Below are 14,517 nucleotides of genomic sequence, written 5' to 3' on the forward strand. Positions count from 1 at the left end.
TTCTTCACAGTCAAGGATTAGCATCTGTGGGTCATCATTAGGAAAGTGGGCACCAGGATTGATATGAGTGGGATTCTCACACTGGATTTGAGGATGGTTCAAGTGAAGGGTCAGGTACTAGGTTACATAGCTATTAGACAGCCAGCGTTCTGATGTTCTGTAGACAAAGAGAAGAAAAGGTTTTGAGATCTCTGGAAGTATTAAGGCTAATGCAGAATTCAGAGCTGTTTTAAAATGACTTTTGTTTAGGCTCAGTCAAGATTAGAAGCACAGCTCCCCTCCCTGTAGTGATGTATAGAGAGGCCTGCAAACTCTGGCATCTAGAGGCAGTGATACTTAACTTCCACTAGGAACTCTTGGACCTGTTGGTCTCAATAGTCGTTGGAGTTGGGATCTGAAAGACGGTAGCAATCCTAACTCTGAGACAGGCTCCTTTTGCCCCCTTCAGCTGGTAGTCAAGATAGATAGCCTCTGAAGTGCGAAGTTGGGCTGTCTCAGCTGATTTTCTGTTACCAAAAACGTGTCACTCTTGCAGCAGTCCCTCAGTGGCCCTTTTATAATTTATTTTAGTTTTGGAATCTAGGAGAAGGTCATTTACATATTGTAGAGTATGGTACTGGGAAACCTCCGACAGAAGGGCAGGTGGTCAGCATTCAGTGTCTTATCAAAGGGAGTTGGAGAATTTTTGATTCCTTGGGGCAAGCTGATTCACATAAGTGGCCTCCTATAACCTCCCTCTGGGTCTGTCTATTTAAAAACAAAGATGGACTGAGTCACCTCTGCCAATGTGAGGCTAAATAATATATCTTTTGGGTCAAATACATTACATATATTTGTATATATATATATATATATATATATATATATATATATATATATATATATATATATATATTTCAGGAAGAATCAAACTCATGAGAATCAGAGGTTTCAGGTTTCTTCACAGGCAGTAGAAACTATATTTCTAATCTGAGCAATTTCTCTTTTTTTTCCATAATTAAAACTTTATTGAAAAACTGACACCAAAATAGGAGATCATTGCTGTACACTTTATAAAACCAAACAATAATTACATTGTCTTGGTAGAGTAACTGAAGTTGATAAGGCTTTCCGTGAAAAACACAAATTCAGGAACTTTTATAGACGGTTAGTGTTGCTTTCTTCTAAATGAACAGCCTTCTGTGAGCCTGGCTTTTCCTCCGGTGGGCTGGCACAACACAGTTGAACAACCCACACAAAGAACCACTGTCTGGGCATGGCTGAAAACTGTCATAATCTTGTAGCAACCTGGACATTTCACATCCATGAAGTAAGAATTTGGGCTCTGAACCAGCCGCTTCTTCTTATGCTTTTTCTTTACCTCTTCCAAGGAAGGGTGTAATAGGTCTCTAGCCAGAGGCATGGTGACGGCTCTGCAAGCGCGGCCACGCCAGATCTCTGAGACGAAGCACTTGCTTTCGAGCTCCCGGCAGCAACTTGCAATTTCTCTTTTTTAATAGGATCATATTGGGTATCATCTGGACAGGGATAGCTGAACTGGTTAGTTGAAGAATTATAGAAACTTGGTGCTGGACCAGTCCTGGGGGGTTTGGGCTTTGCCTCTTGGGGTCTGGGAATTACTACACAAACCACTCAAACACTAATGTCAGTCAAATAGAGATGGTTTATTGAATGCCACACTCTAATACTGACTGATCGAGGCCACTGTACAGATTAGGGAACTGAACTGTGGTGTTGAGACAGGATCCTATAGTTTTTTTTTTTTTTTTAAGACTAAAATCCACAACTATTTGTGCCAAGTTATTTCACAAATCAGGATTTAGGAATGGGGATTTCCTTAGGAACATGTTTTTGTTGTACATTTATCCTGTTCCTATTGGTTAGGGTATTCAACTGTGTCAGGGGAGTTTCCTTGTCTAAATATCAATGTCCTGACTCATCTATCAGATGGCGATTACCCACATACATGGTCCTTTCTGCCAAGTAGGACGTGAGTTGTAGTGGTAAATATTAAAAAGTGGTGACTTGTTCCATGGCACCATGCTATGCTATTCTCTGCTGCTCTCTGTCTCCGGTGGTCTCTCTGCATCCATGGCTAGCTGCATGCAGTGGCCATCCTCTCCCTGGCTCTCTGCTCACATTCCCCGAATCCATCCCTGTGGATTACCGTCACAAATTCCAGTAACCCACCAAAATAAAAACTCTAAAGCTTGTTTTATCAATCAGATTTATATCAGTAAATTCTCATTCTACAAAATGTTCACATAATAAACTCAGAGCCAATTGATAAAAATTGTCCTGTAATAATGCATTTCTTATAAGATATTCATAGCCACCTGTGGCTAATTAAATCCGCTGGGGTCTGGGTTATCTTCCTCATTCTCCATCTTCTGTTCTTCTTCTCCTCCCTCTTTCCCTTTCCAAAACCCTGCCCATCTTTTTCACTGCCCAATAACAGGCCTTACCTTATTTTGTGCCTGCCTTCACCTGTATATGGGCATTAACCGAAGCCGGGGAGATCTTGGGAACTTAAGCTTTAGTTGACCTCTACTCATGATTTAAGTCTTATCCCAAATAATTTCTTATATTGGTGCAGGAATCTCTCTTATGTTGGGGTCCATCTGAGGAACAGCTTATACCATAAAAGCTTATGCATAGGTGCAGGGAGTGCTGCTTGGTGGTTGGTTCTGGTCCAAGCCTGTGGGCAGCTATACAAAGCAGTTCTACTGAAGTCTATTATGATTGGTTTCCAAGAGCACAAAACATAACAATATGTAATCAACTTGAGCATGGAAAGTTTCCTAGTAACAGCAGAAACAAATGATAAGGTTTCCTTATCATGTTAGTAACAGAGAAAACTGGCATGCCACACAGGTAACAGTTACCTAGGCATAAACATTTCATCTAGTTCTTAATATTTTACCTAGATCTTAATGCTTATATCTCAGGAACCTTTGTTGTCAATCTAAGAGGTTATTCAAATGTATCTTTTGATGGGGGAAGGGCGTTAAACTAGGAGATGTTCTTCTGACAGGACAAAACAGCAAAATTTTGCTGGGGATCTGTAAGTCTGTGTCTCATCATCAGAGAAGGTAATAGTGGCTTTTAGTTCACCAAAAGTTCTCATCTCTCAGCACGTTCTCTGTGGGTAAACACCATTTGAGCTACATCCAGCAACTGGGATTTATTTCTACCTTTAGATATAATGTTAAAAATGTTAGATTTTTATAACATTTCCCTACTCTCTGAAATAAACTAGGTAACAAAGAGAGCCAGTTTAGCAGTTGTCTTTAATCCTTCTAGAAGAAAAAAGTCAAGTGAAAATTGTTTTAGGTGTCCTTGTTTAGTGTTGGGCAGAAGAGAAAGTCTGTTCTGTTCAGGCTGCATTATTGAGCTGTGTTCCCCTTGCTTTGGCCTGCTACAGTTTTTTACATCTCCCCCTTAGATAATGGTGGGTTTTGAGTTTTCCAATTATACAGACCATTGGTTGAAAGAGTGACATAAATCATGAATGGAGTGGAACTTCCTCTTTTCCTTTCCCGGGGCTGCATAGAGCAAGCAGGGGAGGTGAGGGAATGCTCACCTTGGGGAACTACTTCCCCAGCTCTGTGGATATTCTGCGTAGATGACAGAGGGCCCTGGGTAACTTCCAACCATGGCCAAGATCCCCAAAATAATGACCATGAGACTGAATTACATATGAATAAATGCTTAGGCCATAAGCTTAGGCCTGTTCCCTGACTAGCTTGCAACTCAGTTGCTCATTTGGTCTATTCAATGAGCACCATATGGCTTGTTACTTCTGCTCAGAGTTCATGTGACCATTTTCCTCAAACATCTGGGGCAAATCCTTCTACTTTATTCCAGAAATCCTCTCTCTCTACCGGAACTTCGACCACCTCATTTCCTGCCTAAGCTCAAAGGCCAACGGCCTTTTGTTGACAGGTGAAGTTTCTATGCGTTGCACAAAAGATTTTCTCTACAGCTTTGGATGGGAGGCCTTGCTACTCTCCACCTTCACAAGGGACCTGACTGACCCCGGCAGTCACTGGGATCAAGCTATCATACATGTGGGTGTTCCAGGAGTGGGACAGGCAGAAGGTTTATGTGTTTCTCTGTGTCACCTGGCAGGAACAAAAGTATTGGTGTTCCCCAAAGAGGTGTGGACATGGTTGTCTCAAATCAGAGAGAAAACCAGTAATATAGGGAAACAGCATGCACTAGGACAGGGGAAATCAGGTGACATCTCACAGAGATTTAGGACACTGGATCAGCAGCTACACTGACCTCTGATATGTGTCCAAACAAAATGTTCCTTAGCTAGACTTACTTCCAGAGGTGACAGACCAAATAACTTTTTAATTTGTTTTCTCTTACGGTAGAGGTCTCAGACTCCTCTGAAGAATTAGGCAGCAATTGATCAAAAACAAGTCATACGAACCATCTCAGGTTACCCATTCCTTTCCCCTCCTTGACACAAACATACTTTGAGGAGTTGGTCTAGGACCCCTGATTTCTCAAGGTCTGGTCTCTTGAGAAACCAGGGGTCCTAGAGCAACAATACAACGGGAGCTAGGTAGCAGTTCCAGAAATATTGTGTGGTATCCACCAGAGAAGACTGTTCTGACATGGATTTAAGCCAACAGAAAAGTTTTGTTAGCCACCTAGCAAGTACTTCGGTTGTTTTGGTTTCCAGTGGAGCTCCAAGCCCTTTTCACAGTAAGATTTTAAGCACAAAATTTAAGCGCATATTCTAGGTTGACATACCTTAGTTAACAAGGCCAGTTATCGAGAAGTGAAACAACAGAATAATAAAAAAAAAGCAAGGTTAGTACATCTAGATACACCTTCAGACCTATGTATTCTGATGAATTAGGTCTTTGTCGTCACTTTGAAAGGTGGTGCTGTCCATGAGGTTTACTGCACGATAGTACTTCCATCATGGAGTCAGTCATGCTAAGGTCTGTGGACCGACTAAGGTCTGGAAGCTTTTCACAAACATACTCTATACTTGCCAGTCTTGGTTGCACTATATCCCTTTATCTTCATCTATCATCATAGTCAATATCTTGGGCTTGACTCCATCACTGGGCAGTGTCTGAACTTTAATGCACTTGACTTAGGCTGAACACTATACACAGTTACTCTTCCACCCACTTCCGGTTCGACCCCATGCCTATGAGAAGACACATATCTGAGCCATGCTCTAGAGCCCTGGAGATACTGATGACCAGTTCTGTGAGGAGAGTACGAGGCTGAACAATCAGATCACACCTTGGTGGGACAATGCACAGGTACTGGCTACTTCTTCCACACCAGCCCAGATGCCATAAAAACATGATTCTACTGGCATCTCAGATCGTTTATTCAAAGAACAAGTCGTAATATATATTTTAGTTGAAGATAACAGGGGACTCTTCACATAGATAACTGGAAAATGTGAACAAGTTACTCAGTTTGTAGGTGTTTAAGAAAGCGATGTTCTGTAATAATTTCCCAAGATGTATTTGACTATTCGTCCCTTACAAATACTCCTAGATTCATCCCCACCTCCTGCCACATTATTCACCTTTATGTCTTTTAAGCCATTGAGTCCACTGTGTGATGCCCAACTAGTTTAGGTGTTGGACTGTCCCCTAGAGCATGGATAACCTACCAGAAACTACATTTTTAGAGTAAATGAATTTTGCCTTTCCCAGAAGTTATAGTTGCCAACAGCTCTTCAGCTAGTGGTGGGGCTTTGTGTCCACCCCCCACTCCATACTTCAGTTTTGTCTGGCTTGAGATTTCTCAGGTCTTGTGAATGCTGCCACAACGGCTGTGAGTTCATGTGTGCGTCTGCTCTGTGGTGCCCAGAAGATGCCATTTTGGGGAAGCTTCCTACCATCTCTGGCTTTTATAACCTCTCCACTCTCTTCTGTGATAATTTCTCAGCCTTGGGTAGAGGGGTCTGTGATAGAAATGTCCCGTTTAGGGTTTAACATCCCACAGTCTCTTTCTTGGCAAGATGACTGGTTGTGGGTCTCTACTCATCATCACCTACCACAAAGTGTCTTTGATGAGAGATAAGGAGTGGAGGTCTTCCATGAAAATTTTTATCATAGTTGGAAAATTGGTGCTAGAGAAGGAAAAAAAATCACTATCATTTCCAGGACACAAAAGGAGACCCTTAAAATCACGTGAAATCATTTATCTGGATGGCATTACCCTGTGAGAAACTTTCTGTCCTGTGGGGATTGGGACAATATAAAACATCCCTAAAATCCTTCATAACATAGCAAAAGTGGCGAGCTTCTGAGCCTCTGATCTTACAATGCATAGGTATCTAATTTTGGTATGACCTTATTACAACATGACAGACAGTCTTCTCAGAACTACAGCTTCCTGAGACTTGCTTTCCTCTTATATAGCAGGGAAAATGATGCCATCCTGGAGTGACCGCTGGAAACCAGAGATTCCGTAATGGCAGTACTCTGACTTGGACTCAATGCCAAGGATATGTGGTACTTAAGCATCTTATAAACTATTTGTGAGCTCAATACTATGCATTTTGGTTTCCTTGGTTTTGGTCTCTGAGACATATGTGGGCAGTTACGGGATCTCAGGGCCACAGATAGCATTGTCATCATCAGGGTAACTGGTGCTTGATGTTGTGGTGGTTTGAATAGGTACTGTCCTCATAGATTCGTGTATCTGAATGTTTGGTTCATAAGGAATGGCGCAATTGGAGGACATATGGCCTCGTTAGAGGAAGTACTACACTGTGGAAGCAGGGCTTTGAGTTCTTAAATGCTCAAGCTATGCCCAATGTAAAATACATCCAGTCTCCTGCTGGATGCCTTTAGATCAAGATGCAGACACCTTGGCTCCTACAGAGCCATGTCTGCTTGCCAGATGTCTTTCTTCCTGCCATGATGATAATGGACTGAACCTCTGAAACTGTAAGCCAGCCTCAGTTAAATGTTGGCCTTCATCAGAGTTGCTTTGGTCATGGCGTCTGTTCACAGCAATGGAAATCCTAAGACAGAGGGTGAGGTGTGAGAACAAAGACTCAGTTCTATCCTGTGATGGGTGTGGTGCTGTTGCCATGCAGAGGTAGAGTTTCCAAGTATTTCTCTTGTTTTCTCTAGTCACAGCCAATCTGGTACAGTGCCACAATCTGCATACCCCTAGGTCACTAGACTCCTGGTGATTTCCCGACAGCCCATGCTGGGATTTTTTCTGGGAACCTGGCTCTTGCATCACAGGGCCCCGCTATAACCTCCTTCTGATCATCTGATTTACATAATTTTATCTTTCTTCAGAATGATGTAATGTGTTTTCTGCAATAAGAAGCAATTGCAAAAATATATAGACAGAATCATCTTGCTTAAAGATTTTGATTCATTAATCGTCAGTCAAAGTCCTCCTGAATATACAATGATTTTCCCCCCTCACCCTCTTCCATTCACCTTGTTTGTACAGTTCTCAATGAGGAAGAATCAAGTTTATTTTTTAACTTTTATTCTTCTCTCATACATTACATATCAACCACAGTTTCCCCTCCCTTTACCCCTCCCATCTATCCTCCCATCTAACCTCTCCCACATAGCAACAGGGAAGTTTTGTTGAGAGGGGAGGGCGGGGAGGGAAGGGAAGGGACAGGGAGGGAGCGGGGAGGAGGAGGGAGAAGGAGAGGGAGAGAGAATAATTCCTAGGGATTTCCACTGAACATATAAGACCAGGCACAAACCCTCCTATTGTCTGGATGTGACAAGTCAGTAGGAGGTAAAGGGTCACAAGAGTCAGAGATCCCCCCACTCCATTGTTGGGGGTCCTACAGGAACACTAAGCTATACAAGCGTGAGGCATATGCAGAAGATGTAGCTCAGACCCATACAGGTCTATGTTTGTTGCTTCAGCCCTGCTTAGATGATTCTGTGGGCTATGTTCTTGTGGCACCTCCACCCCTCTGGGCCATCTCCATTGGGTTCCTCTGACTCTGCCTGGCGTTTGGCTGTGGGGCTCTGCAGCTGCTCCCATCCCTTGTTAGATGACACCCCTCTAATAACAATTGCTCAATGAGTATACAACATTATTTGGGAATTATTTCACCGACTCCCCCTCATCAAGTTTGGTTTTATCCTAGGTTTTTGATCTCTCCTCTGGTTCCTGGTCAACCAGGTAGTATCAGGCATGGACTCTCTCTTGTGGCACGGACCTGGACCTCAAGTTGGACCGGTCATGGATTGGCTACTCCCACAAGTTCTGCCACAACATTGCCCCCTGCAGGCAGGTCTTATGGTTGGGTTGATGTGCCAGGTCTAGTGCTGGGAGCCTTGTATCCAGATTACTAGGAGACTTTGCTAGGATCACACTGTAGATTCCAGGGTATTTTTCACTACACTAGGTCTTAGCATGGTCTCCCAAATGCCCCCTTTTATCTCTTCCACCTCCCACCTGACCCCTCCTGTTCCCATCCCCACCTACCCCAGTCTACCCACAGAACTTATTCTATTTCCCCCACCCAGGGGGATCCATGCATCCCAAGAAACAAAGAAATGTTCAACATCCTTAGCTATCAGGGAAATGCAAGTCAAAACAACTTATCCTATACTCCTGTCAGAATGACTAAGATAAAAAATGCAAGGGACAGCTCGTGCTGGTGAGAAGGTGGAGCAAGGGGAACACTGCTCCATTGCTAGTGGGAGTGCAAACTTGTACAGCCACTATGGAAGTTAACACCACAGTCCCTCAAGAAATTGGAACTCTGTCTACCTCAAGACCCAGTTTAGGTGTATACACAAAGGACACTCCATCACACCACAAGGACACTTGTTCAGCCATTGTCATTGTAGCTTAGATTCATAATGGCCAGAAATTAGAAACAACCTAGATATATTGTGACTGAAGTACCCGCCACGACCGGTACTTTGGAAGGTTCTGGAACTTGAGGACGGATGTTTGGTATCAGCAGAAGTGAAGACTGACCACCTGTTGACAATCAAGCAAGTGTCTTCATCTTTATACAGTCGCAAACCGGCTTGCCCGAGCAGTGACACCATTGGTTATTTTAAAGGAATCGCAACATCAGGGATATATAAGCTCCATCATTGGAAAAGCCGATAGTTTCCCTTCCTCCTCCCCCATCCCACTAGGCCAATCACCCCATAACTGTATTTTTGCACTACAAAGCACAAATTCACCAAGGTAAAAATAATTATCTAGACAGGCATGTCCTGGGGACACACTCCCCTGTGAAGCAGACAGCCCACGTGCCTGTGGCTTCACAGGCAATGAGGCTGAACCTCTCAAGGGGAGCTGTGGCTTCGAGGTCCGTGTGCACGTTTCAGCCCTGCATGTACTCTGAATCATTCTGTCTACAACTCTGCACTGGGCTGATGCAGAGTGAGAAGGGCAGAGTCACGAGCGCCAGGCGACAGGTCCTTGTTGGTCCCTGCCTTCTTCTTCCCTCAAAATGAGGGTGTATCTTAGTCACAGGGATGCTGCTTAGTGAGACCGGATACGGTCTGGGGAGTCCCAAAAATTTTAACCCAGAATCGTTTCTAACTAGGAAACAAAGGGGAAGAAAAAGCAGAGACTGAAAGAAAGGCCATCCAGAGACCGTTCCAGCTAGGTGCAGACACCAAACCCAGACACTATTGCTGATGCCAAGAAACCTTGCTGTCAGGAGCCTGGTATAGCTGTCCCCTGAGGGGCTCTGCCAGCACCTGACTAATAGCGATGCAGATACAGCCAACCATCAGACCATCAGACTGAGCCCGAGGACCCCAATGTTATGGGAAGGAATGGAGAAACTGAAGGGGAATGTAACCCCATAGGAAGAACAACAAGATCAACTAATGGGACCATGCTACCCCCTGCCCTCTGCCAGCTCCCAAGGGACTAAACCACCAACCAAAGACTATACATGGGCAAGTCCAAGGCTCCAGCTGCATATGTAGCAGAGGACCGCCTCATCTGGCATCAGTGGGAAGGGAGGTGTTTTGTCCTGTGGAGGCTTGATGCCCTAGAGAAAGGAGATGCTAGAGGGGTGAGGAGGAGTGGGTGGGTGGGTGGAGGAGCACGCTCTAGAGACAAAGGAAAGGCCGGATGGGATGAGGGGTGTGAGTAGGGGAGACCAGGAAGGGAAGAGAGACAACATTTGAAATCTAAGTAAGTGAAATAACAGAGATCGAGAGACACGGGCGGGCGGGGGGTGGAGGAGAACAGGGCCTCTAACTCAGCTGTCCTGCATCAACAGCTCCGTAAATTCATGTCAAAACGGAATAGCGATAACAATAAACCATCAATAACCTTTTAGTCAAATCAGTGTCCTTGTAGCAATGCATAATGAAAATATTACTCTCCTGCTCGAAGTTATCCCATTCTCTGATCGGTGTTTTAGTGCCATCTAGCGGTAAGTTTCTAGAATGCTACTCAAACTCTGGGCAGGGTGGTTGTGCTGTTTTGAGTGTGAAGGTGATAACAGACGGGCCTTAAACTTCACAATTACATGAGGTTTATAGTTAAACTATGTGATAACATGATATAAAACACATTTTTAGAAAGATAATCCACTGAATTGGAAAGGATACATACAAATTAAAGATTGGTTAACTCCCTGGCACAGTAGCTACATTTTAATCTCAGCAGATCAATTTCTATGAGTTGGAGGCCTGCCTGGTCAACATAGCAAACTCCAGTCCATCCAGAGCTTATCTCAAAAATAAAAATCATGTAAGAAATCAAAACCCAGAAGATAGCACCCAGAATCATCCAAAGAAGCAATCTAATATCAGATTAGACAAAAATCCAAATAGATATTTATACAATGATTGCTGTGATATGCTTGTCCTCGCTGGCTTTTGGAGGGACAAGTGTTGCTTCATGGCTTCGGAATAGAGAAAAGGGATTGGATGATTTAAGCTGGACTTAATGGTCCACATTAGGAGTGTGGAAGACAGTCGTGCAAGAGCCATGTGTAATGTGGAGGTGTGCACCATCTATCTAGCCTTGGTAATATGTTAGCTTCTCTGTCATTAACACTATGCTTTCCTTCAACCACTTGAAGCATGCTTACGGAGGACTGGTGGAGAGCAGGCTGTTAGGGATGGATGGCAGGAGCTGGTTCTCAGCAAACGCTCTTTACTTTGGGTGTTGTGTTTCCCAGGATCCACTCCTTCTGGCCTTGGGCTCCATAGCATGTAGGCAGAATAAACGAGGGGATTATTGGGCGATCTGGAAAAGGAACAATGTACTTCTGTCTCACCGGCCCCACCAGGGTGATTCAGAAAGAATGCAATTAATGGTTTAGAACTTGGATGTCAGTGTAAAGCGGCATGAATCAGAGCTGTCCAAGGCTTCCTTTCTCAAAGTGTTAAAGACAGTTTTTTCACAATGACTCTCTGGATTCGCAGAGCTACAGAAATTGGATAAATTACAAGTCTGGCCTCTGTTCCTGGCACACCTTTTTGAAAAAAGGATTTGACATGACTGTCTTGACAAACTACAAAGATCTTTATCACGGCTGTGCTTTTTCATTAGTAGGAAAATGATTTCCTGGGTGCATTATTTAGAATTAAATTTGCCTGCCACAAAAATGAAGTTGTAAGCATAATTTTTTTTTCTTCCAGGGGACTCCTGTGGAGAGTCAGTTTGCGATGGAGTGTACTCCTTTATTTCAGACAACTTTTACAACTGAGATAAACCCCAGTTTTAGTGGAATAGAATTGGATCCAAGTAAAGAGGCCATCTGTCCCAAAGGGGTTCTGAGTGAGTACCTTGATGGGTCAATGTGGGTCACGTGATGTCCTCGGTCTACCCAAGCTGGGAAGAGGTGCAATCACTCTGCCATTTTCTGTTTTCTTGTCTGTAAGTTGTTAACTTAAACCTTCCAGATGTTTCTCTGGTTCCAATGTTATGGGAAGTGTGGCACATGTTCAGCAGGGAGCCGCCTACCGTCTCAGGTGGGTACCTGGGTGCCTGGGACCTGATCTGCCTTACCAAATTTCCTGCATAAGCAAGGAAGGGAAATATCATTTCTTTTTTTTAACCCTATTTCTACCTTGTTCAGCACATCTAGTAGCAGATGAAACTTCATCTCCTTAGACCCAGGCCACAGCGAACATCGCTTCTGTTCTACTCTTCATCAGTGAGCCTTCCCTGGGTTCTCCATGGCTCCCTTTTCTCTTCTTATTTACTTCCTGTTCCTCCCATTCCTTTTGCTTCTCTGCAGAGGAATTGCTATGACTTCCCATTGCCACCAATCTGTCTATGTGTATCTTCTCAATCAACGATGTAACCAATTCTTCATCTTAAAGTCCCTGGATTTTTAAAACGTTATATGATTTTACTTGTATGTGTGTGTGTGTGTGTGTGTGTGTGTGTGTGTGTATAATTGATCACTGCCATATTTTCTATCATTTCAGCTGTATGAGGAGATCCCCAATTTAAACTTTAGCTTGTTTCCTCCCTGATCATATACAGTAATAACCTACCACCCTAGATGTTAACCATAGCTTATCAAACAACCAAAACCATTCATCCCAACTTAAGGGAGTAGGACAATTTCTTCCTACTGAATTGGGGTGAAGAATTCCTGTTTGGCGCCAAAGGGAAAATGATTAGTCTTAAAACCACTATCTGTAGCATTTGTTGTCTAATCTCTGTGTTGTCTGTCCAGTGTCTGTGTTGTCTGTCCAGTGTCTGTGTTGTCCAGTGTCTGTGTTGTCTGTTCAGTCTCTGTGTTGTCTGTCCAGTGTCTGTGTTGTCCAGTGTCTGTGTTGTCTGTCCAGTGTCTGTGTTGTCTGTCCAGTCTCTGTGTTGTCTGTCCAGTGTCTGTGTTGTCCAGTGTCTGTGTTGTCCAGTGTCTGTGTTGTCTGTCCAGTGTCTGTGTTGTCTGTCCAGTGTCTGTGTTGTCTGTCCAGTGTCTGTGTTGTCTGTCCAGTGTCTGTGTTGTCTGTCCAGTGTCTGTGTTGTCTGTCCAGTGTCTGTGTTGTCCAGTCTCTGTGTGATCCTTAGACTAATGCCTGCCATTTTCACAGCAGCTATGATACCCTGGAAGCGTTTGTGTTTCATTGCAACCAAAATCCGCTTGTTCTCTTCTACAATACCGTAATCTTCAGTGTCAATGTATCTGCTACTTTGAGTTCTAAATATTTATTTTTTGCCTTACGATTTCTTTGGAAATAGCCAAATCGCCACAATTAAGCATCAGGTATTTCGTCTAGCTACAATTTGCCTTATGATATTGGCACAGTGCTCCTGAGAACTAATGCCAGCTGTCTCTCTTACCCATTCATCTATCGATGCTCCTCAGGTTTTCAATGGTCTGATTGCTCGCTTACATTTAGTATTTGCACTTTCAATGACTGTCTGATTTGAGGGTCTGATATGGCTATATTTACAGCTGACCCCAATTTCTGTAAGAAGTCAGTAAAGGCTTCTGCAAGACCTTAATCTCTATGTTATCAACACCATGTTTTCCTTTGATTGCTCTAAGAATGCTGATGTCTGGACCACTATGAGCACTGGAGCAAAACAGGCTGCTGGTAGGGATGGGTGGATGGGAGGAGCTGGTTCTCAGAAATGCTATTTCACACTCACTTCTCCTTAATCAGGACTTGTGTTTCTCAGGCTCCACTTCATCTTGCTTTGGGATGCATTCCAGCTAGGCGGGACAAGAGTGTGGGGCTATTGGGAGATCTGGAAACAGAACAGGTTATATCTTTCTCAACAGCTCTATTAGTGAGGATTAGAAATTTACGACTTGGACCAGTGAACTTGGATATGAGTATAAAATAGCATCAGAGCTGCCCAGATCTTCCTTTCCCAATGTTTTAATGACAACTTATGATCAGTTCTCAAAAACAGGTTTGATTTTTCTCAGCTATATAAACATAGTGGATTGCAAGCCTCACTCCGATTCCTGGCACTCTTGTATGATAAAGAATTGTGGGCTGTCTGGAGAAGTTCCAGAGACCGTTATCACTGCTATTCTTTTTGGTTAATAAGCAACTACCTGCAGGGTTTGTGACTATTTAGAATTTAGATTTTGCCTGCTGCAAGTATACGATATTAAGAGGAATTGGTTCTTCCACCTGAATTGAACGAAGATTCAGTTTGCAACTTCTCCAACAAAGATCAATAGCAGTTTTAGTGGAATAGAATTGGATCCAGGCTACTTAAAGAGGCTACATTTCACAAAGGAATTCTGAGTGAGTACCCTGACATTTATATGTTTATTTTGTATGTGATATTCATGATATCCAGTGATACAGAATTAGTCAAGTGTGGAGTTTGTGGGGGAGGTGGATATCACTCTGATCTTTTTCATTTTTGTTCCCTAATTTATAAACTTACTCTTGCTGGATGTTTCTCTAATCCTAACGTCAGCTAGCTTCAGGTCAATTTATCAAACAAAATTTGAAAGGTACAAGGAGGGAAAGAAAATGTGTATGTCTTTTGCCTTAATCCTGCCTTTTTGGGGGCACATCTAGTAGCAGATGAAACTCCTTAGATTCGGGCCACAGCAGT

The 14,517-nt window shown here is 43.3% G+C and overlaps 1 protein-coding gene across 1 annotated transcript; it reads right to left on the reverse strand.

Annotated features, from left to right (window-relative positions):
* Positions 1–1,147: 1,147 nt before the first annotated feature.
* Positions 1,148–1,469, reverse strand: LOC308413439 (small ribosomal subunit protein eS27-like; the record flags this gene model as incomplete). The annotated part of the gene is made up of 1 exon (XM_080908400.1): positions 1,148–1,469. Exon 1 carries the CDS (start codon positions 1,400–1,402, stop codon positions 1,148–1,150), a length of 255 nt encoding a protein of 84 aa, XP_080764526.1. The 5' UTR covers positions 1,403–1,469.
* Positions 1,470–14,517: the final 13,048 nt, after the last annotated feature.

The sequence above is a fragment of the Micromys minutus genome (assembly GCF_963924665.1).
Source record: "Micromys minutus genome assembly, chromosome: 32".
Taxonomy (NCBI): domain Eukaryota; kingdom Metazoa; phylum Chordata; class Mammalia; order Rodentia; family Muridae; genus Micromys; species Micromys minutus.